We start from the raw sequence: 23,010 nt of genomic DNA, 5'->3' as shown, positions 1-23,010 counted from the left end.
GACAGAGCAAGACTTTGTCTCAAAAAAAAACAAAAAACAAAAAACAAAAAAGAAAGAAAAAAAAGAAGTGTGCTTTTTCTTGAGGACCTCATCCAACTTAGAATAGCTTGATAATGCCAAATGAACATCATTACAGAAAGTTTGGAAAAGAAATAAAGCGCCCTACAGCAGTTCCACCAGTACAACAAATACCAAACAGCAGTCTTAACTAGATTTCATTTCTCTTTTCTTTTTTTGAACAGAGTCTCACTCTGTTGCCCGGGCTGGCGTGCAGTGGCATGATCTTGGCTCACTGCAACCTCCGCCTACTGGGTTCAAGTGATTCTCCTGCCTCAGCCTCCTGAGTACCTGGGATTACAGGGGTGCACCACCACGCCCGGCTAATTTTTGTAGTTTTAGTAAAGACAGGGTTTCACCATGTTGGCCTGGCTGGTCTCAAACTCCTGACCTTAGGTGATCCGTCTGCCTCTGCCTCTCAAAGTGCTGGGATTACAGGTGTGAGCCGCCGTGTCCAGCCTCAATTTCATTTCTTTACCCATTCGACACACATTTTCAGATCAGTCAGTATGGGTGCTGGGAAACAGTGGTGAGAAAGTTAATAGGTGCCTTCCTCTCAAGGAGCTTATAGCCTGCTAAGAAAAATCACGGCCCCAGAGCCACGTGGAACTTCTCCTTTGCTTTCCCTTCATCTTTACTGTTACTGTAAAATTGCCTTCTTTTTTTCTAATGATTATATTTTATGATTATTTTATGGATTTAGGGGTACAAGTGCAGTTTTGTTACATGGATATATTGCGTAGTGGTGAGGTCTGGGCTTTTAGCTTAACTATCACCGGAATAGGGTACATCGTACCCATTAGTTAATTTCTTATCCCATCCCCTACCCCACTCCTACCCTTCCTAGTCTCCAATGTCATCATTCCACACTGTCTGTCCACATGTACACATTATTTAGCTCCCACTTCTTTCCTTTTTTTTTGAGATGGAGTCTTGCTCTGTCTCCAGGCTGGAGTGCAATGGTGCAATCTTGGCTCACTGCAACCTTCTAGGTTACAGCGATTCTGCTGCCTCAGCCTCCCAAGTAGCTGGGATGACAGGCATGTGCCACCATGCCCAGCTAATTTTTGTTTTTAGCAGTTTCACCATGTTGGCCAGACTGGTCTTGAACTCCTGACCTCAGGTGATCCACTGGCCTAGGCCTCCCAAAGTGCTGGGATTACAGGCGTGAGCCACCACGCCTGGCCTTAGCTCTCACTTCTAAGTGAGAACATGTGGTATTTGACTTTCTGAGTTATTTCACCTAAGATAATGGCCTTCAGTTCCAACCACGTTGCTGCAAAAGACATGATTTCATTCTTTTTTATGGCCAAGTAGCAGAGAATCAGCGCTTCTTTAGCTGTGGGGATAAAAGCTGAGGAGAATTGTTTCCATGAGCTCTGGAGGCTGTTCCTGAGGCCAGGGAGCAAGGGCAACACAGGAGAGAACCAGATAGGAAAGGAGGAGAAGGAAACAGAGTGGGAGGAAGGGAAGGAGAAAGAAAGGACAAGAAGATGCTGATGGTGGAGCATGGGATAAGTGTCAGCTGGGATCTTAGTTGACTTATGCCCTGGTTCCCATTGTTATTATCTAACCTTTGGTACAAGTAAAATACACGATAGTTTTTCAAATATATTTTTTATTGAAGGGGATGCTGTTTGCCTTGGACCTTGGTAATGTGCCTCAAGTATAAGAGAGGTTCCTTAGTAATTATTCTCACCCATCCCTCTTGGAAATTGGGTTTGTGGATTTATTCTATATCTAACCCGCAAGTAAATCCTCTATTTGCTCTTCTCAGTTTGGAGAACCTTAAGCTAACCGTCTTTGAAAGACGGAAACCAGCATTGAGGTCCTAGGAATGGGGATGCCAGGGTGTCGTCTGACCTCCTTAGGGTCAGGGTAGGGGCTGAGGGAGAGCAGCTGGGCTGCCTCCACTCCAGCCAAAGTCAGAACTAGGGAGAAGGTGCTGGATGAAGTTTCCTATTCCGGGAGCATATATATATATTTTTTCCTTTTACAGTGAAATTGGAACAGTCCTGGGAAAATGGGACAGGTGTCCCCAATCAAGAGACAGAGCTGTTTACCCAACTACGAGGGGCCCCGAGGGAGGGGAAGTGTTGCTATCTAAAACTTTCCGATCAAGAGGTCGCCCCTGCAGGTTGGGGACCAGGGAACTGGAGCACGTGGGCTGCCCTCTGACAGGTGGACACCAGGAGTGGGGTGGGCAGGCCAAAGTACAGCGGGAGATGGGAGTCAGGAGGGAATTCTCTGGGTTAGTTTTGGCAGTCCATAGGAAAGCAGGTGCCTGCCCCACCACCCGGACACCCTACTAAGCCAGCCGCGGGTGGGCCCCTCCTTTGAGGGGACTGTGGGGCAGACGATCACTTCTTCCCACTGAGTCTCTAGGAGGAGAGGGAGATGCCAGAAGGGGCCAAGCGTGAGCCAGGGCAGCCAGGCCGGCCGGGCCTGCCGGCCGCTCCAGCCCAGCACCAGGGCGCCCGCACGGCCGCCAAACACTCCCGGGAGTTTTGCTAGCAAAGGGACCACGAGGCAGCTGCTGGCGCGTCCTGCGCGTGCCCGCCCAGAGGCTCCCCGGCTTGATCCTCGCGGGTCCGTCCCGAAACTGACGTGAAACCGATTTGGTGCAATGCGAATGAGCTCCCGCCCGCTGCCGCCTCCATCCCAGCCGCCGCCGCCGCCCGTCGCCATAACAACCGGCCCCCACCCGCCCCGCGCCGCGCCCCTCGGGTTCCCCGGGCCACCGGCCACAGCGCGGGAAGGCGCCCCGCCCTCGGCGCCCCGCATCCGGCCGCCGCGCACCCCCGCCCGCCTGGCGCTTCCGAGCCACGCAGAGGCGCCCCCTCCCGCCGGAGACGGGAAAGCCCCGGCGCCCCCAGACTTGACTCGGTTTCCAGCTCCCCGAGGGGCTGGGGCTCTCCCGCGTGCGCCCCGCACCTGCCGGGGGCCCGCACTCGCCCTCGCCGGGGCTCCAGGGGGCACGACGGCCGCGGCCCGGCGCTCCTGGGAGGGGAGCGGGACATCCCCGAAGGCGGCGCGCTGGAGGCGGGGAGCGGCCGGGGCGCACGGGGAGGGCGGGGAGCCCGCGGGAGGGGGAGGAGGGGGAGGAGGGGGAGGAGGCGCGAGGTGGGGGGGAGCGCGGCTGGCGGCAGGGAGGGAGCGGGAGGGAGGCAAGAAAGTAGCAGAAAGTGAGGCTGGCAGGCGGCGGCAAAGGAGCCGGCGCGCGGCGGCGGCAGGAAGTCTGTGCCCGAGAACAGCAGAAATAAGAGCCAGGGAGGGACCGCGGCGGCGGCGGCGAGAGCGAAAGAGGAAACTGCAGAGGAGGAAGCTGCGCCGCAGCCCGAGCCGCCCGGCATCCCCGCCGCCCCTGCGCCCGCGCCGCGCCCCCGGCGCCCCCTCCCCAGCGCGCCCCCGGCCGCTCCTCCGCGCCGCGCTCGTCGGCCATGGCCCGGGAGAACGGCGAGAGCAGCTCCTCCTGGAAAAAGCAAGCTGAAGATATCAAGAAGATCTTCGAGTTCAAGGAGACCCTCGGAACGTAAGTGGGGACCGGGGAGGCGAGGGTGGAGGTGGCCGCGGCGGGGGCTGCACGGGCAGCTCCAGCTGCCGCCGCCGCCGCCACCACCGCGGCAGGAACCTAGCCTGTCACCGCGTCCTCATTGTCCCGATCTCCGCGCTGCAGAGCCCCCCGAGCGCACCCGACGCGTGGGCCTGCGACCCCCGGGTGGGCGCCGTTCCCGGGAGGGGGAGGGGGCAGCGCCGGGCTGTCAGGGAGCAGCCCACGCGGGCGCGCGACTTCCCACTTCCCCTGCTACCGCCGCCCTCTCCGCTGCCTTCTCCCCACGCGTGACTGTGGGCTGAGCATGGTGGGGATGGCTGTTTACCGGCTGTGTGCGTTTACTCGCCGTGTGCATGGGCGCACCGCGTTGGCGAGACGTGGTCACGAGAAGATCAGCCTCCAGTCATTCCCATTTCTGTCCTTACATCATGTATTCCTATGGAACTGGCATCTGCACGTACGAGGTGTAGGCAAGACTTTGGGTGGCCACGGGAGGATGGAAGGGAAGGGCTTCGCAGTGCTCAGGGTCACACGTGGGCAGAGCCTCACCTGAGGGTCTGTGCATTTCACGCGGGCTCGGCCGCACGCGCCGGGGAGCGCGTCTCCAAGGGAGGGTCTGTGCGCGTCGCTGCGCGGGCGGTGCTCTCCGGGCTGCATCGAGTCCCATGCTGATGGCTGCGTCTCAAGAAAGCAGAAATAATCCGAAGTCGATGGCAGGAACGCTCCAAGCGTGTGCTGCTCAGCTCAGCTGCTGTTCCCTTTCTGCCCAGGAGTTGGGTCTTGTTTGTTTTGTTTTGGAGTGGCTCAGAATAGGTGGGGAGGCTGATAGTGAAAGAGAATCAGGATCTGCCGAATGAGTCTGAAGTTAAAGTTATTTTCTTCCCTCATACGATCAGTATTTGTTGTGCATCAGTATCGGCCAGTGTATGTGTATTCACGCACAAGTGTGCAGTCTGAAGTGCACATTTTGCAGGGGTTCATGGAGGTGTTGATTAGGCTGGGAAGAGAAAGGAGCTATTTCCTGGGATAAATCAGTGCGTTGTCGGGTGCTCTTTCTTTCCTTCCTCCTTTTTTTCCCGTGTGCTTGTTTTTGTGCTTGGTTTTTTTCCAGCACCACATTACCCAGATTGTCTTCACCTCCAGACTCGGGGTCTGCTGCTGTTCAGTCATTTCCCCCCATCCCCACGCAGATCTGCAGGAGGTCCCCTGGAGTGAAGTTGTGAGGGTGGCGTTCCCAGCCCTGCTTCTGATTCCCAGGAAGGCGCACGCTGAGGATTAGAGCGGGGTCTCCCTGCTGTGGTTGTTGCCTTTCAGGGAGGGCACCTATTTGCTACCTTTGTTGGAATGAAAACAGAAAAAGATGTAGCTTTTTAATAAATAGGGGTTTGGGGTTGCCTCTCAGTGCAGCCAGGTAAGGGGTTAGTTTGGGTCAAAACTTTTGAAAATTGCCACTGAGGTTTATTTGGGTTTGGGGTTGTGATTCTGAGATGCTCAAGTTACTGAGAGACAAGAAAGCATGGCCTTTGCTTGTCATCCAGGACCCGTGCTGTGGCCGCCGATGAGGGAATGGGAGAGTGTGGGGACCCACCCTGTGTGAATGCCTTCCTGTGCATGGCTTGTTCCCACCCGAGCCCACCCACACTGGCTTCTTGCCTGTAGCCTCGGGGTGACTGATGCCCTGTCCCCTAACTGACTCCTGCAGCTGCACCTCTGCAGTGGCAGGGCTGCTGAGGCTCCGAGCTGTGGCTCCTGCTGGAGCACCGTGTTTGGAGATGACTGCGGGTGGTTTCCACCTTGGGGAAAAATGGGGATTTGCCTTCTGGTGCCAGAGTGCATCTCTGGCAGAACAGCCTCTTGGACTCCAGCCATGTTCGGTGAGCTTTGGGAACAGGTCCCTCTTAGGGTCCCAAAGCATTCCCTTCTGCCTGGGATGGAATTCTTTGCAAAGGAGCTTCCCGCTGTAGCGCCGGCAGGGGACCTAGAAGAATGATAGAGAAACAGTGCGATAATCAAGATGTTTTTACTCGACATAATAATCATGGTAATCATAGATGGTATTCTGAAATGTATACCCAAGATCAGGTCTTATTTTACATGCCTTATGTGTATTAACTCATTTAAATTTCAGAGTAACCTTACGAAGTAGGTATTTACCATTATACCCAATTTGCAGATGAGAAAACTAAGGTGGCAGAGATACTATGTGAGCTGCCACACCTCAGCTAGCTATTAAGTGGCAGAGCTGGTATCTGTGAACAGATAGACAGAGCCACTTTTGATTATCCGTACAGGGTTGACACACTTTGTAGATATTGTAATGGCAAATGTTGAGTAAATAATTTGACTTAACTTTAGTATTTGGAACACGAACTTTAATATTAACGTAAAGAAAACATATTGGGCTGGGCGTGGTGGCTCACACCTGTAATCCCAGAACTTTGGGAGGCTAAGGCGAGCTGATCACTTGAAGTTAGGAGTTTGAGATGAGCCTGGCCAACATGGTGAAACCCTGTCGCTACTAACAATACAAAAATTAGGCGGGTGTGGTGGCGCATGCCTATAATTTCAGCTGCTCGGGAGACTGAGGCAGGAGAATCGCTTGAACCTGGGAGGCGGAGGTTTCAGTGAGCCGAGATTACGCCTCTGCCCTCCAGCCTGGGCTACGGAGTGAGACTCGGTCTCAAAAAAAAAAAAAAAAAAAAAAATAAGAAAACATAATGATGGCAATAATGATAGCATAATGTTATCTAAACTTGGAAGCATTTCAGAGCTTTTGGATTGTCATCCTTTTGCCTCTGTGGACTTTCTTTTTTTTTCTTTTTTTTTGAGAAGGAGTCTTGCTTCGTTGCCGAGGCTGGAATGCAGTGGCACGACCTCAGCTCACTGCAAGCTCTGCCTCCCGGGTTTACGCTATTCTCCTGCCTCAGCTTCCCGAGTAGCTGGGACTACAGGCACCCGCCACCACGCCCAGCTAATTTTTTTTTGTTTTTTTAGTAGAGATGGGGTTACGCCATATTAGCTAGGATGGTCTCGATCTCCTGACCTCGTGATCCACCCGCCCCGGCCTCCCACAGTGTTGGGATTACAGGCGTGAGCCACTGCGCCTGGCTGCCTCTGTGTACTTTATAGAAGTGGTCCCCAGTTCGAGATGCCTGCTCCACCCTGGTGACCCTGGCCTGAGTCTTAATGTGGAGTTGACTTCTCCTCCCTTCAGTGTGGATTTTGAGTCTGGTCCCTTCTCTTGTTTTGAATGAAATCTAACACAAATGAAAGGCGTCAACAATTAACCACTGGCATTCATTTCCAAAGTATGCCACAGTTCCAGTCACTTTGTTTGCCCCACTTTCTCCTTTCGTCTTTAAGATACAAAGGCAGGAAAGCCTTGCGAGAAGCAGGGCTGTCAGCTCACAGTGTTCACATGCATTTAAAATAAAGCATTGCAAAGGCTGGAGGAGCACTCACTTTGCCACACTTTGTAATCTGATATCCACTGCCTTATCCAGGTGTCTCACCTCATGGAGCCCAGCATTTACTGTTGGAAGCTAAGGGGTCAAGACAGTCTGTGTGGTTAGAGGGACCTTGCTGGAGAGTGGGGGCCGAATGGGATTGAAAGTTGGCCCAGGAGGGTGGAAAATGAGATTGAGGAAGCAAAGAGCAGCATAAGAGAAAGGACTGGGCTTTCTGGTCTGGCCTGGGTTGTCTGATGCACCTCTGAGTCAGGTCTCAGGGAGAAACCTTTCAACCCGTGTTGCTTCGGTGCAGCCTCCTACAAAAGGGAATCCCAGAACATGATCATATCTCTGAATAAGGTGGTGAGACTTAATTATTGTCTATTAATCAGCATGTTTTCAGACCCTTGGCACACTATGAGAGCAAATAAATGTTATGTAATGGCCAATTAGGAGGGGTACACATTTCTGTTGGTGTGTTTGCCAAGGCTGTTCAGGCCATCTCTATCGTAGCTATCTTTCAGTGACTACTGAAGCAAAAAATAAAAAATAAAAAACCCCCTAAAACACTATTCAGAGAAGTATATGGATGGGAGGAAAGCTTCGGTGTGGTGTCTAGGAAGCACCCCAGACTCACAGAAGTCACTTCTGCAATTTCCAGGCTGTGAAATGCATGTGAATGGAAAGGTCTGGGTACTTGGCACGTTACAAAATGAGTCTCCTAACAAACCTCTTTTCCCTGGGAGTGCAGAACATGGCATGCCCTAGAAAATGTATCTTCATCTCCACGGGGTATGAATACATGTTTTTCGTATAGGCTGAGCATTTGAAATTGAAGTCATTCCAGTCTGTAGATGGCTGGACAAGGCATCGTGGAGGATTTGAGACTGGGTTTTAGGTCTGGTTCAGCCATGAAGGGTTTTGTGGCTTGTAGGCTGCTTGGACATTGACCTACATTACCTTCTTCCTGTCTCAGTTTCTTCATCTATAAAATCAAGGCAGGTTGGGGGTGGGGAACAGGGAACATGAGATAATTTTCTCTTGCTTTCTGGTTTTTTTTTTTTTTTTTTTTTGAGACGGAGTCTTGCTCTGTTGCCAGGATGGAGTGTAGTGGCACGATCTCAGCTCACTGCAACCTCCGCCTCCCGGGTTCAAGTGATTCCCCTGCCTCAGCCTCCCAAGTAGCTGGGATTACAGGCACACGCCACCACACCTGGCTAATTTTTTATATTTTTTAGTAGAGATGGGGTTTCACTGTGTTGACCAAGACGGTCTTGATCTCCTGACCTCGTGATCCGCCTGCCTCGGCCTCCCAAAGTGCTGGGATTACAGACGTGAGCCACCGCGCTCGGCCCATGAGAAAATTTTCAAGTACCCTTGCAACCCTAAGATTTTGTGGGTCCCTGTGTAAGGAGGGCACTTGCTTTTGTTCCCTGGGGGCTTTCCTTGTGTGGCTAGGTGCAGCTCATTTCTGTTTGGAGGAAATTTTTTTTTGTTTTAAAGACAGAACCATGCTCTGTCACCCAGGCTGGTGTGCAGTGGTGCGATCATAGCTTACTGCAGCCTCAAACTCCTGGGCTCAAGTGATTCTCCTTCCTCAACCTCCCGAGTAGCTAGGACTGTAGGTGTGCACCACCACGCCTGGCTAATTTTTTTATTTTTTGTGGAGACAGAGTCTTGCTGTGTTGCCCATCCTGGTCTCAAACTCCTGGCCTTAAGTGATCCTCCCACTTTGGCCTCCCAAAGTGCTGGGATGACAGGCACGTGCCACTGCACTTGGCTCTGGAGGGACATTTTTGTGACTGTACTGGTAGCACAATAAGAGCTCAGGACCAGCACCCTGATCCCACTTTGTGTCAATAGCAGTGGGTCTCCTTTTTCATGAAATGAGTGCCTGCTGGGTGCTGCTTTAGGAAGACTATAAATAGAAACTTCCATGGGTCAAGCGCCATCTTTTCCCACTCATCTCATACTACCCTACTTATTCTGAAACTGCCCAATAAATACACCTATTAAGGATACAGATGATTGGTTTGTTTGAAAGTCCAGATGTATTTTTATTTGTGAAACTATAGAGAGGTTGGAACCCAATGTATAGTGATACAGTCTGGTTCTCTTTTTCCTATCAAATTAAGTTTATAACACAAAACATAGCCCTCAACTCTAATGAGTCTAAACATGTATTTGAGGCCAGGCGCAGTGGCTCACGCCTGTAATCCCAGCACTTTGGGAGGCAGAGGCGGGCGGATCACGAGGTCAGGAGATCGAGACCTTCCTGGCCAATATGGTGAAACCTCATCTCTACTAAAAAAAAATACAAAAATTAGCTGGGCGTGGTGGTGCACACCTGTAATCCCCGCTACTCAGGAGGCTGAGGCAGGAGAATCACTTGAATCCGGGAGGCAGAGATTGCAGTGAGCCAAGATCGCGCCCACTGCACTCCACTGCCCGACTAACTTTATTTTATTTTATTTTATTTTTTTTTTGAGATGGGGTCTCGCTCTGTCACCCAGGCTGGAGTGCAGTGGCATGATCTCGGCTCACTACAAGCTCCACCTCCCGGGTTTATGCCATTCTCCTGCCTCAGCCTCCCTAGTAGCTGGGACTCCAGCCTGGGCGAGACTCTGTCTCAAAAAAAAAAAAAAAAAAACACAACACATCCAGAATCCAATCACTTCTCATCACCTCCATGCTGCTTCCCAATTCTAAACACCATTACCTCTCAGCTGGATCACTGTAAGAGCCTAACTGATCTCCCCACTTCTGCCCTTGAACCCCAACCCTCTGTTCCCAACACAGTCACCCCAGGGATCATTAAAAGCACAAATCAGACCAAGTCACTCCTCTGCTCAAAACCCTCCAAGGTTCTCCATTTCTCTTAGAGCTAAAGCCAAAGTCTTCACTGCAGCCTATGAGGCCCTTGTCAACCTGCCCTCCCACACCCCCCTTGTCCTCACCCTCCCCCCATCTCTCTCTCACCTTAGCTCCCCTTACTCCTCCCCCTTGGCCGCATGGCCTCCTGGAAGCCACTGGGCCTCAAAAATGCCAGGCATGGCCAGGCGTGGTGGCTCACACCTATAATCCCAGCATTTTGGGAGGCTGAGGTGGGAGGATCGCTTGAGCTCAAAAGTTAGAGACCAGCCTGGGCAACAAGGCAAGATCCTATCTCTACAAAAATAAAAAAAAATCAGCCAGGTGTGGTGATGCACACCTGCCGTACCAGCTACTCGGGAGGCTAAGGCAGGAGGATCGCTGGAACCCAGGAAGTTGAGGCTGCAGTGAGCTATAATTATGCCACTACACTCTGACCTGGTGACGGATTGAGACCCTGTCTCAAAAAAAAAAAAAAATCCGGCTGGATTCCGGATGTGTTTTAAAGGTGGACCTGGTAGGAATTGCTGGTAGACTGGATGTGGGGTTTGAGATTCTCCCAGGACTTGAGGTTGGAAGAACAGTTCATTTGGTGGTTTTGTTCGGTTTCACCAAGAATTCTCGGAGCACCTGCTCTGTCTGCCCATTGTGGGTGCCCTTGTGTTGGGAGACTCTGGAAACAGTTTACAGGGGCAGGCTCACAGCCTTGGGCTTCTCAGCTCCCCCGGGGAGGGATTCTGAATTTGAAGATGAAATTCTCGGAGGGACTTCGAGGTACCTCCTCTTTTGTCACAGTAGGAAACGCCTGTGATAGGCTGGAAATGTTAGCAGAGGAAAGAGCTGCTTAATTCTGTGAAAGTGCTGTTTTGTGCCTTTAGAATTATCAATAGGAAGAGCTAAATCAGGCCGGGCGGGGTGGCTCACGCCTGTAATCCCAGCACTTTGGGAGGCTGAGGTGGGTGGATCACCTGAGGTCGGGAGTTCAAGACCAGCTTGACCAACATGGAGAAACCCCGTCTCTACTAATGATACAAAAATTAGCCGGGCGTGATGGCGCATGCCTGTAATCCCAGCTACTCGGGAGACTGAGGCACGAGAATCACTTGAAGCTGGGAGGCGGAGGTTGCGGTGAGCTGAGATTGCGCCATTGCACTCTAGTTTGAGCAACAAGAGCAAAACTGTCTCAAAAAAAAAAAAAAAAAAAAAGAAAAAAGAAAAAAAAAAAGAGCTAGATCACGTTGACAGGTGGGCCTTTAACCTCTAACTGTCCAAGTTGACTTGGGAATTCAAAGCCCAAATGCTTTCAGTGAGAAATATAAAAAATGCGAGAACTCTTACTACTCCTTTTCTTAGACAGGATGTTTTATATTTTGTATTTTTTTTTTTTTTAAACAAGATCTTGCTATGTCTCCCAGGCTGGAATGTAGTGATGTGATCGTAACTCACTGCAGCCTTGAATTTGTGGGTGCACGTGTTCCTCCCACCTCAGCCTCCTGAGTAGCTGCAACTATAGGCCCACACCACTACGCCCGACTAATTTTATTTTAATTTATTTTTATTTTTATTTTTATTTTGAGACAGAGTCTCACTCTGTTGCCCAGGCTGGAGTGCAGTGGCGCCATCTCGGCTCACTGCAAGCTCCACCTCCTGGGTTCACGCCATTCTCCTGCCTCAGCCTCCCTAGTAGCTGGGACTACAGGCGCCCGCCACCACGCCCGGCTAATGTTTTGTATTTTTATTAGAGACGGGGTTTCACTGTGTTAGGCAGGATGGTCTCGATCTATCTGTCTCGGTCCTCCAAAGTGCTGGGATTACAGGCGTGAGCCACTGCGCCCGGCCTAATTTTATTTTTTGTAGAGATGGGGTTGCACCGTGTTGCCCAGACTGGTCTCAAACTCCCGGGCTCAAGCAATCCACCCGCCTCAGTCTTCTAAGTGCCGGGATTATAGGTGTGAGCCACCATGTCTGGCTTAAAAGTTTTTTTTAATTGAAAAAAGATAACAGGCTGGGTGCTGTAGCTCACGCCTGTAATACCCCAACACTTTGGGAGGCCAAGGTGGGCTGATCTTTTTTTTTTTTTGTAGTTAGCTATTTAATGAGGTTCTTAAGACATTTAGAACACCAATTTGTGAGGATAAATTCCATTCGTCAGGGCAAACAGATCGCAGGTAGCCCTGGAGCTGAGGAACAGCTTTGATTTTTGGTAGAATTTGTGCGTCCACAGCTTTCTGATCAATCTTGCGCTGCTCTGTAATCTCGTATTTCTCTTTTTCTGTGTCGAAGATCTCAGCTTCCTGGTGTCTGGGCTTCCGCAGCTGCTGCTGCTTGAAGTAAGCGTCAGTAAGATGTTTTGGGATTTTGACATTGCTGATATCGATTTTGGTTGAGGTGGCAATGACAAATTTCTGGTGTGTTCTTTGTAGAGGAACTCGATTGAGGACCAGAGGTCCAGTCACAAGTAAGCCTCTGTGGAATCCAGTGAGGATGATCAGAATGGCCCCGGGGGTAATGCTGGCTCGCAGTTTTCTCACGTGCTGACTGAAGGGTTTTTTGCCGTGGCTCAACAGCTTTCCAGGCACATCTTCAGTAGGATAGTATCTAGGCATTTTGCGAAGTTTAACCACCCGGGTACCGCCGTGCTTGTCACCACCAACTGGTTTTGTAAGAGTTGCAAGAACCTTCTCCTTCTTTTTCTTTTCAACCTTGGATTTAGCAGCTGAGTACTTCCTCTTGTACATGGCCTTTCTGGAATACATGGCAGATCGGGAGTACCTGCCAATTCCTCTGACAAGGACAGGATTGTGCTGCAATGGGGTTTCCCCTTCTTGGGCTTCTTAGCCTTGAGGTGACCCTTTTCCACCTTGCCACCAGCATCAGCCTTCTTGGCTTCGGGTTTCTTCTCTTTAGTATCTGGCTTCTCAACTTTTTCACCCGCCATCTTGCAAGATGGGAAAGAGGTGGGCTGATCATTTGAGGTCAGGATTTCAAGACCAGCCTGGCCAACATGGTGAAACCTTGTCTCTACTGAAAATACAGAAAATTAGCTGGGTGTGGTGCCGTGCACCTGTAGTCCCAGCTACTTGGGAGGCTGAGGCAGGAGAATTGCTTGAACTGGGAGGTGAAGATTTCAGTGAGCCGAGATTGCGCCACTGCACTCCAGCCTGGGTGACAGAGCGGACTGGGTCTCAAAAAAAAAAAAAAGGAAAAAAGGTAAAGATAACAAACTTCAGTGTCCTTATTGATTAGTAACATAAGATCTGGGAAATGGGAGTTTGGGTAGAGTTTGTTCCCAGATAAGCTAATGATGACTGTGTCTCAAGTACAAATTTCTGGTTCAAACTTGGCCACTGAATGGACAGTAACTAGGTTTGGCTGGTGCCAGGTGGACATTTGTGTGCTCTCAGGGGAGGATTTTAGGGGTTAACTTGTGGAGTTTTTCTTTGGCTGGGTCTCTGTAAATCTCTTTAATCTTTCCTTTCCCTGAATAAATCTCCTTAAATCCCCTTCAATCTCTCTCCTCCTGCTTCTCCTCCTCCTCTTTCCTCTGGGAGGGCTTAGGCATTGGTCCAACAGAGAGTTGTCACATTACTGGTCAACTTGCCCACCGGCGGTATGTTTCCTTTTTTAAATTTTTTAATTTAAATTTTATTTATTTATTTATTTTATTTTATTTTATTTTTTTGAGACAGAGTCTCGCTCTGTCGCCCAGGCTGGGGTGCAGTGGCCGGATCTCAGCTCACTGCAAGCTCCGCCTCCCGGGTTTACGCCATTCTCCTGCCTCAGCCTCCCAAGTAGCTGGGACTACAGGCGCCCGCCACCTCGCCCAGCTAGTTTTTTGTATTTTTTTAGTAGAGACAGGGTTTCACCGTGTTAGCCAGGATGGTCTCGATCTCCTGACCTCGCGATCCACCCGTTTCGGCCTCCCAAAGTGCTGGGATTACAGGCTTGAGCCACCGTGCCTGGCCTAAATTTTATTTTTTGAGATGGAGTCTTGCTCTGTCATCCAGGCTGGAATGCAATGGCGCGATCTTGGCTCACTGCAACCTCCGCCTCCTGCGTTCAAGTGATTCTCCTGCCTCGGTCTCCCGAGTAGGTGGGACTACAGGTACATGCCACCACGCCCGGCTAATTTTTATATTTTTGGTAGAGATGATGTTTCAACATGTTGTCTAGGCTGGTCTAGATTTCCTGACGCCAAGTGATCTGCTCGCCTCAGCCTCACAAAGTGGTGGGATTACAGGCAGGAGCCACTCCGCTTGGCCATTATGTTTCTTTAATTAATGAAGGAACTGCTTGTAGGCGGCCACCATGAAGCTGGTGCCCGAGTCAGCAGACCCAAGTTATTTTCCTGATGCAAGATGGTCAGTTCTGTGCTTATTTAGTTCAGGAGGGCACATGGACTCCGGGTTCCAGCCTGATCTCGGTTCGTGTTCTCTGTGCGCCTTTGACTTTCTGTGGTGAGGGAGATCTCTTTTTCTTTGGGGTAGTTTTTTATTAGCTCTCACTTGATTTTCTTTTCTTTTCTTTTTCTTTTTGGTTTATTATGCAGTGTATTAATTATTCAGGCTCCAGTTAGATCAAAGGTAACCTCCAAATACATGCCATAGGTCAAGTTCATGACGCCACAGACCAAAGTTCATTTTATATCTTCAGCTATCAGTTCTCCATGTCTTGTGCTGTTTTTCCAAATCTTTCAGCAGGACTTAGAAGTGGAGAGGATTCCAGCCTGGAGTGCTGGCTCACAACTGTAATCCCAGCACTTTGGGAGACTGAGGCAGAAGGATCTCTTGAGGCTGCAGTGAGCTATGATGGTACCACTACACTCCAGCCTGGGTCACAGAGAGAGACCGTGTCCCCACAGAGAAAAAAAAGAAAAAAGAAATGGGGGACCAGGTGCAGTGGCTCATGCCTGTAATCATAGCACTTTGGGAGGCTGAGGTGGGTGGATCACCTGAGGTCGGGAGTTCGAGACCAGCCTGGCCAACATGGTAAAACCCCATCTCTACTAAAAACACAAAAATTAGCTGGCATGGTGTTGCATGCCCGTAATCCCAGCTACTGGGGAGGCTGAGGCATGAGAAACGCTTGAGGTTGCTGCGAGCTGAGATTGTGCCACTACACTCCAGCCTGGGCGACAGAGTGAGCTCTGTCTCAAAAAATAAAAGAAAAAAGAAATGGGGGATTCTTTCTCCTGGTTAACACTGAACCTTGAGAGCAAACCCTTCATTGGGTATGTTTGCTGAGGCCAGGTAGGGGAGGCAATGGAACGTAATAGAAAGATGGTTCTGGTGCAGGCATTTATTAGCTGAATGCCTCTGGATCGATTCCTTAATCTCTCTGAGTTTAAGAGATAGGAGTTGCTGCCTGGTGGGATTGTTGTAAGGATTCAGTGATGTATGTGACGTACCTGGCACATAACTGGGATTGAAGGTACAGTAACTGTCATCAAGCTGTAGTTACCTCCAGCAGCTGAGGTTGGCCTCCGTTGGACATTTGGGGCTGGTTCCGGTGGGGAAGAACACGTCAGTGTCTGTTGGAAATCGACTTTTGGAAGCTCTTGTTGCAAATAGGCAGGATGGTGCATATTTACCCTCCCCCAAAATTTATGGTTTCAGAAATCATAAACAATTCTTCAGTCAGCCAGGGAAGACCGATCCACAGTTGTTCTTCCCGGTACAGTGAGTAGCTAACAACGTACTCGGAGGTTACACGGATATGGGTGGAAATCCTGGGTCCGCAGCTTCCTAGCTGTATGGCTTTGGGCCAATTATGTTACCATTCTGAGCCTCATGTCCTCATCTGTAAAACAGGATAACACTTGGACCTAATGTGAGGCTTGTGAAGATGAAATGAGGATGCACGCGAACCACTGAGAGCCGTGTGTGGCACGTGGGTGTGTGCACAGTCAATGCCTGCTCCCTGTCATTTGTCCCCGCTCCTCGGAGGCCATTTCCACAGATTTGGAAGGCCCGCTGAGCCATTCAACATTTGCTCCCAACAGGGGTGATTAGTTCATGTAATGCTAGCATTAAGCAAAAGACTCTGCCTGAAACGTCCTCTGGCCCAGCTCCGGTGCTGGAGTGACCTAGTTAGCTGTGTGTCCCAGGCTCAGCCCTCCCTCTGGGTAGCTTCTCAGCTTTTTTTTTTTTTTTTTTTTTTTTTTCTCTGCACCTCTCCCTGCACCCTTAGCTGGTTTTTAAAAACTCTGTCCCTCTCTCCATCAGCCTGGGGAAGAGTCGCTTCTCACTGCACGGAGGTCTGCAGGCAGCCCGTGGGTTCTCTTTGATTCAACATACTTTTCTTTTTGGAAAATTGCTTCAGTCTTTCTGCTTTGTTTCTTATTGAAACTCCTGTTTTGATTTGATGACTCAAGGAACTTCCTTACGGTGTCTAACCATCATGGAGTTTCGTAGTTTAAAGCCTATAGGTACTGAATTTATTTTAATGTTAGAGTATTTAAAAATGGCAGCATACATGTGTATATACCACATAAGAATATGTAACCATTGATTTAAAATATTCTTTTGGGGGATTTTTGCATGGGAGGTGGGAGAAGATCTCAAAAGCTTTAAATGTCCCAGGTCACAGGATGTTAGTGTAACACTTTGGGAGCTAATTTCCAAATCAACCATGATTTCTCCTCTTGACCTGTCCATTTTAGTCCCTGTGGCAGCCAGACAATGTCCGGGATCTTGATTTATTGGTGCCTCTATCACAGGCTGAGCAGAGGAAGAGAAAGCTCCTCCAACTGAAAGTAGTCAATATTTCTAGTTGTTGAGAGAACTTTCTCTGTCTTTCATGACCACAACACAGATCACTGAAATTGGTTTTACAATAAATTGGATTTGGTGCCGTAAATGGAATCCTAAAGGTATTGTGTTAAATAAAACCTCAGACAGTTTCTGTTGTTCAAGTGGCAGTCTTGCCTGCCTCCCCACACAACACTGTCCCTTCGTACAAGGCCCAAAGTGTTGTGAAAAAGAAAAACCCTAAACCTTTGTAGCTTTGGAAAATTTGTGGATGGAGAGAAGAGAAGCTGTACGAAGCCAGGAGGTATCGGAGTGACCAGCCGGCCAGCGTCCCCTGCCCCCAAATGTCCTCCCATTTATAGGCTAACACTTCCTTAACCTTGAAAAAAGACTGCTTCAGATTTGCCTTAAAACTTGAGAAGATATAAATACCTTGAAATAGGTTGAGAGGCTGCCAGTCATTTACTATGTAAGTGATTTTAAGGAAAGAACTTTTTCTCAGTACTTGATTAGCATTTGAATGGGAGGCAGAAGGAAGAAGTAATTTCGTTCCTGGAGGCTCAAATGGGTCGCAAACTGGGGAGTTGAGGGCTGAGTGAGGCAAGGTGGGAATGATGCACTGGGGCTTTGGGGAAAAGGACCTTCAAGCCAGCCTACATCAACTGTTGCCAAATTGGGTCCTAAACTGTCCTGGGCTCTGGAAAGGGAGGCTGCTGTGTGGCTGCCTCTCCCATATTCCTTTCTTCCAGGGCCGGGCCGGGACTGCAGATACCGTCACAACTCTCCGTGGATGCCAGGGCTTCTTTAGGTGGGAATAGGATCCAGGTCACCATGAAAAATTCCACTTCCGTAAGAAAATACGCCTCAAAACAACAACAACAACAACAACAACAACAAGCTTTCAGTGATCTCTGGGAACAGATTTTGTGTATAAGTTGGGGACAGCCTGTATTTGGCAATAATGTACAAGAATTATGCTCCTTGGATGTTTTGGGTGTGTGTTAGCATGGTCAGCAAAAATGGAGTTTGGGGCCCTAGTCGTGATGGACAGACAATGTTGGCTTTCTATGGCCCTTTCAGCTTATTTGACAAATGGATATAAATTCAATATAATAACAGGACTTACTATGTGACTTTTTTTTTTTTTTTTTTGAGATGGAGTCTTGCTCTGTCGCCCAGGCAGGAGTGCAGTGGTGTGATCTCGGCTCACTGCAATCTCCGCCTCCCGGGTTCAAGCTACTCTCGTGCCTCAGCCTCCCGAGTATATGGGATTACAGGCATGCACCACCACACCCAGCTAATTTTTATACTTTTAGTAGAGACGGGGTTTCACCATGTTGGCCAGGCTGGTCTTGATCTCCTGACCTCAAATGACCCACCCGCCTCGGCCTCCCAAAGTACTGGGATTACAGGCGTGAGCCACCGCGCCTAGCCTATTTGACTGTTTTTTAAAAATTGTGGTTAAACACCTCCTTCAGCCATTGAATATAGCTGACTGATATTACCTAAGTGTGGGGTTCCGTCTCCTGGCTTTGGAGCCCCCCTCCCTCTGTCTCTGTACAGGGAAGCTGCTTCTTTCTTTCTTCCCCCTTCTTTCTTGCTTATTAAACTCTCTGCTCCTTAAAACAAAAAACAAAACCAAAAACAAATTGTGGTTAAAAAATACGTAGTATAAAACTTGCCATCATAACCATTTTGAAGTGTGCAGTTCTGTGACATTAGTACATTACAGCATTGACCAACCATTGCCACCGTCTATCTCCAGAACCCTTTCATCTTCCCACATTGAACCTCTACTCCACCTATGAAATACTAACTCCCCATTCCCTCCTCCCTGACCCTTGATACACACCTTTCCACCATCTGTCTCAGTGAATTTGGCTACTTTAGGTACCACATAGAAGTAGAACCATGTGATACAGTTATCCCTTGGTATTTCCTGGGGACTGTTTGCAGAATCACCCTGCCGCGGATAACAAAATTTTACAGTGCTCTAGTGTCTGATATAAAATGGTGTAGTATTTGCATATAAATTTTGCACATCCTCCCATGTACTTTTTGTTTTTTGTTTTTTTGTTTGAGATGGAGTCTTGCTCTCTCTCCCAGGCTGGAGTGCAGTGGCGCGATCTCGGCTCACTGCAAGCTCTGCCTCCCGGGTTCACGCCATTCTCCTGCCTCAGCCTCCCAAGTAACTAGGACTACAGGCGCCCGCCACCACGTGCAGCTAATTTTTTGTATTTTTAGTAGAGACAGGGTTACACTGTATTAGCCAGGATGGTCTCAAATCTTTTGACCTCATGATTCACCCACCTCGGCCTCCCAAATTGCTGTGATTACAGGCGTGAGCCACCCCGCGCCCAGCCTTTTTTTTTTTTTTGAGATAGAGCCTCACTCTGTCACTGAGGCTAGAGTGCAGTGGTGTGATTTTGGCTCACTGCAGCCTCTTCCTCGTGGGTACAGGCAATTCCCCTGTCTCAGCCTCCCAAGTAGCTGGGACTTCAGGCGCACGCCAGCACATCCAGCTAATTTTTATATTTTTAGTGAAGATGGTTTCACCTTTTTGGTCAGGCTGGTCTCAAACTGTTGACCTCATGTGATCCACCAACCTCGGCCTCCCAAAGTGCCAGGATTACAGGCGTGAACTGCTGCGCCTGGCCTTTTGTTTTGTTTTGTTTTCTTTTGTTTTGTTTTTGAGATGGAGTCTTGCTCTGTTGCCCTGGCTGGAGTGCAGTGGTACAATCTCGGCTCACTGCAACCTCCCCCTCCCAGGTTTCAGCATTTCTCCTGCCTCAACCTTCCAAGCAGCTGGGATTACAGGTGCCCACCACCATACCCGGCTAATTTTTGTGTTTTTAGTACAGATGGGGGTTTCACCACATTGGCCAGGCTGGTCTCGAACTCCTGGCCTCTAGTGATCTTCCCTCCTTGGCCTCCTCTCTCATGTACTTTAGGTCATCTCTAGATTACTTGTAATACCCAATACAATGTAAATATTATGTAAATAGTTATACTGTATTCTTTAGAGGATACTGACAAAAAAAAGGCTATATATATTCAGTTCAGACACAATTTTTGTTTCCTAAGTTTTTTTTTTTTTTAAGACAGAGTCTCGTTCTGTCGCCCAGGCTGGAGTGCAGTGGCATGATCTTGGCTCACTGCAGCCTCCACCTCCCAGGTTCAAGTGATCCTCCTGCCTCAGCCTCCCCAGTAGCTGGTATCACGGGTGTGCACTACCACACCTGGCTAATTTTTGTTTATCCATTCGTGTGTTAATGGACACAGGTAGCTTCCACCTCTTGGCTGTTGTGAATTGTTCTGCTGTGAACATTGGTGCACAAATGTCTGAGCCCATGCCTCCAGTTCTTTTGGGTATATAGCCGGAAGTGGAATTGCTGGATTGGACGGTCATTCTGCGTTTCATTTTTTGAGGAACCGCCATGCTGTTTTCCACAGCTGCTTGGCGTTTTACAGTTTGCAGTGTGGTTTTTGCATCCATGATTCCTTCTGACTGTGAGTGAGTGAGCAGCAATTACTGACCTCATTTAACAGACAAGGACATGGAGGGTCAGAGAGGTTAAATGTCTCCGGTGAAGAGGTTGCTAAGAGGCACGTGGAAAGTTAGGAGTCTCCTGACTCCAGTGCCCATTTTTTATTTTTTTGAGGTGGAGACTCACTCTGTTGCCCAGGCTGGAGTGCAGTGGCACAATCTCGGCTCACAGCAACCTCCACCTTCTGGGTTCAAACGATTCTCCTGCCTCAGTCCCCCGAGTAGCTTGGATTACAGGCGCACACCACCACACCTGGCTAATTTTTTGTGTTTTTAGTAGAGATGGGGTTTCATTATGTTGGCCAGGCTGGTCTTGAACTTCTGACTTCAGGTGATCCACCCACCTTGGCCTCCCAAAGTGCTGGGATTACAGGTCTGAGCCGCCACGCCTGGCCATCATTCTCTTTTTATCAGGCTGCTAAGAAGCTGGTTAGTGGAGCTGATGGGATAGAGAAATACTGACTGATATAAAAAAAAAAGCAAAACCTCGCCCTCTGTGTGAGCATGTGTTATGGTTTGGGAAGAGAAGGAGGCCATTGGAGTCAGTTGTGTGCTGATAACTGGCTTTGGTGGGACGGCTGTTCTGATTTGTAGCACTTGCTGATTTCTATGGTGTGAATACTCCCACCTAGTCCGATTCCAAGCTCCCCATGGTTTAACAACCTACTTGCAAAATTCCTGATTTAAGCTAGGAGTCGCTGGAAGGTGGCTGCGGCATACCCCTGAAGGAAGCAGAGGTCAGGAGGTGTGAGTTTGAGTCCCAGCTCTGCCATTTAAGAACTATGGAATCTTGGTTTTATCCTGAGTCTTTTTTTTTTTTTTTTTTTTGAGGCGGAGTCTCACTGTCACCCAGTTTGGAGTTCAGTGGTGTGATCTTGACTCTCTGCAAACTCCGCCTCCCAGGTTCAAGCGATTCTCCTGCTTCAGCCTCCTGAGTAGCTGGGACTACAGGTATACACCACCACGCCCGGCTAATTTTGTATGCTCAATAGAGACGGGGTTTCACCATGTTGGCCGGGCTGGTCGTGGATTCCTGACCTCAAATGATCCACCCACCTCAGCCTCCCAAAGTTCTGAGATTACAGATATGAGCCACGGAGCCGGCCTATCCTCTCTGTGTCCTGATGACCTTGTTTGTCAAATGGGAATAATAATACCTGCTTACGTTATAGACTTTATAGATCCCAAATGAGAGAAAGAATGTGTGATGCTTGGTATATATTATAGTAAAGGCCTAACATTGATACATACAGGAGGAATTATGATGTTACAAAGATTATAGCATTTTTTTTTTTTTTTTGAGACAGGTCTCGCTCTGTCGCCCAGGCTGGAGTGTGGTGGCGCAATCTCTGCTCACTGCAAGCTCTGCCTCCCGAGTTCACACCATTCTCCTGCCTCAGCCTCCTGAGTAGCTGGGACTACAGGTACCCGCCACCACCCCGGCTAATTTTTTGTATTTTTAGTAGAGATGGGGTTTCCCTGTGTTAGCCAGGATGGTCTTGATCTCCTGATCTCGTGATCTGCCCGCTTCGGCCTCCCAAAGTGCTGGGATTACAGGCGTGAGCCACCGCACCTGGCCTAAAGATTATAGCTTTAAAAATGTTTCCTTCTCGGCTGGCTGGGATGTCTTATGCCTGTAATCCCAGCACTTTGGAAGGCTGAGGTGGGCCGATCCCTTGAAGTCAGGAGTTCGAGACCAGTCTGGCCAACATGGTGAAACCCTGCCTCTACTAAAAAATACAGAAAAATTAGCCGGGCGTGGTGGCACACACCTGTAATCCCAGCTACTTAGGAGGCTGAGGTGGGAGAATCGCTGGAACCCGGGAGCCGGAGGTTGCAGTGAGCAGAGATCGCACCCCTGTACTCCAGTCTGGGTTACAGAATGAGACTCTGTCTCAAAAAAAAAAAAAAAAAAAAGTTTCCTTCTCTCAGCATCAGTGTCACATTCACCTCTTGAAACCTAGCTGGTGTCTTTTGGGCAGGCTTCCTGTAGAAGCTGGGTCATACGTTGATCTTGAATCTGAAAGTTATCAACACAAACCTCAAAAGTTTCATAGTTTATTTTCTCTGGCACTATTTCAATGTTGTATTATTTTCATTTTCAGTTTTTAAGTGATTGGTACCGTAAGAAAAACTTAAAATTAGAACAGCAACATGTCATCCTTGTAGAGAATTTGAAAAATATGGAAGAATATAAAGGAGACCGTAAGAATCAGTTGTTGGGCCGGGCGCAGTGGCTCATGCCTGTAATCCTGGCACTTTGGCAGACCAAGGTGAGTGGATCACTTGAGGACGGGAGTTTGAGATGAGCCTGGCCAACATAGTGAAACCCCATGTCTACTAAAAACTAAAAAAAAATTAGCCAGGCCTGGTAGCGCATGCCTGCAATCCTGGCTACTCGGGAGGTTGAGGCAGGAGAATCGCTTGAACCCAGGAGGTGGGGGTTATAGTGAGCTGAGATTACTCACTGCCCTCCAGCCTGGGTAACAGAGTGAGACTCTGTCTTTAAAAAAAAAAAAAAAAGGCCAGGCGCGGTGGCTCACGCCTGTAATCCCAGCACTTTGGGAGGCCGAGGCGGGCGGATCCCAAGTTCAGGAGGTTAAGACCTTCCTGGTTAACACGGTGAAACCCCATCTCTACTAAAAATACAAAAAAATTAGCCGGGCGAGGTGGCGGGCGCCTGTGGTCCCAGCTACTCGGGAGGCTGAGGCAGGAGAATGGTGTGAACCCGGGAGGCGGAGCTTGCAGTTAGCTGAGATTGCGCCACTGCACTCTAGCCTGGGC

The 23,010-nt window shown here is 49.3% G+C and overlaps 1 protein-coding gene and 1 pseudogene across 2 annotated transcripts in view; one reads left to right on the top strand and one right to left on the bottom strand.

Annotated features, from left to right (window-relative positions):
* The first annotated feature begins 3,349 nt into the window (after positions 1–3,349).
* Positions 3,350–23,010, top strand: part of LOC105490615 (calcium/calmodulin dependent protein kinase ID) — a 491,371-nt gene continuing 471,710 nt past the window's right edge. Inside the window, exon 1 of one of the 2 annotated variants that reach the window (XM_011756418.3) lies at positions 3,350–3,589. In XM_011756418.3, coding sequence (XP_011754720.1) covers positions 3,498–3,589 — 92 coding nt within the window. In that variant the 5' untranslated portion in view covers positions 3,350–3,497. The remainder of the gene's footprint in view (positions 3,590–23,010) is intronic. The other variant, XM_011756412.3, reaches the window with a different exon arrangement.
* On the bottom strand, positions 12,044–12,886 carry LOC105490616 (large ribosomal subunit protein eL6 pseudogene; annotated as a pseudogene).

The sequence above is a fragment of the Macaca nemestrina genome, chromosome 9 (genome assembly GCF_043159975.1).
Source record: "Macaca nemestrina isolate mMacNem1 chromosome 9, mMacNem.hap1, whole genome shotgun sequence".
Taxonomy (NCBI): Eukaryota; Metazoa; Chordata; class Mammalia; order Primates; family Cercopithecidae; genus Macaca; species Macaca nemestrina.
Note: the sequence above shows the minus strand (reverse complement) of the source record. Positions and strands in the feature narration are given on the sequence as shown.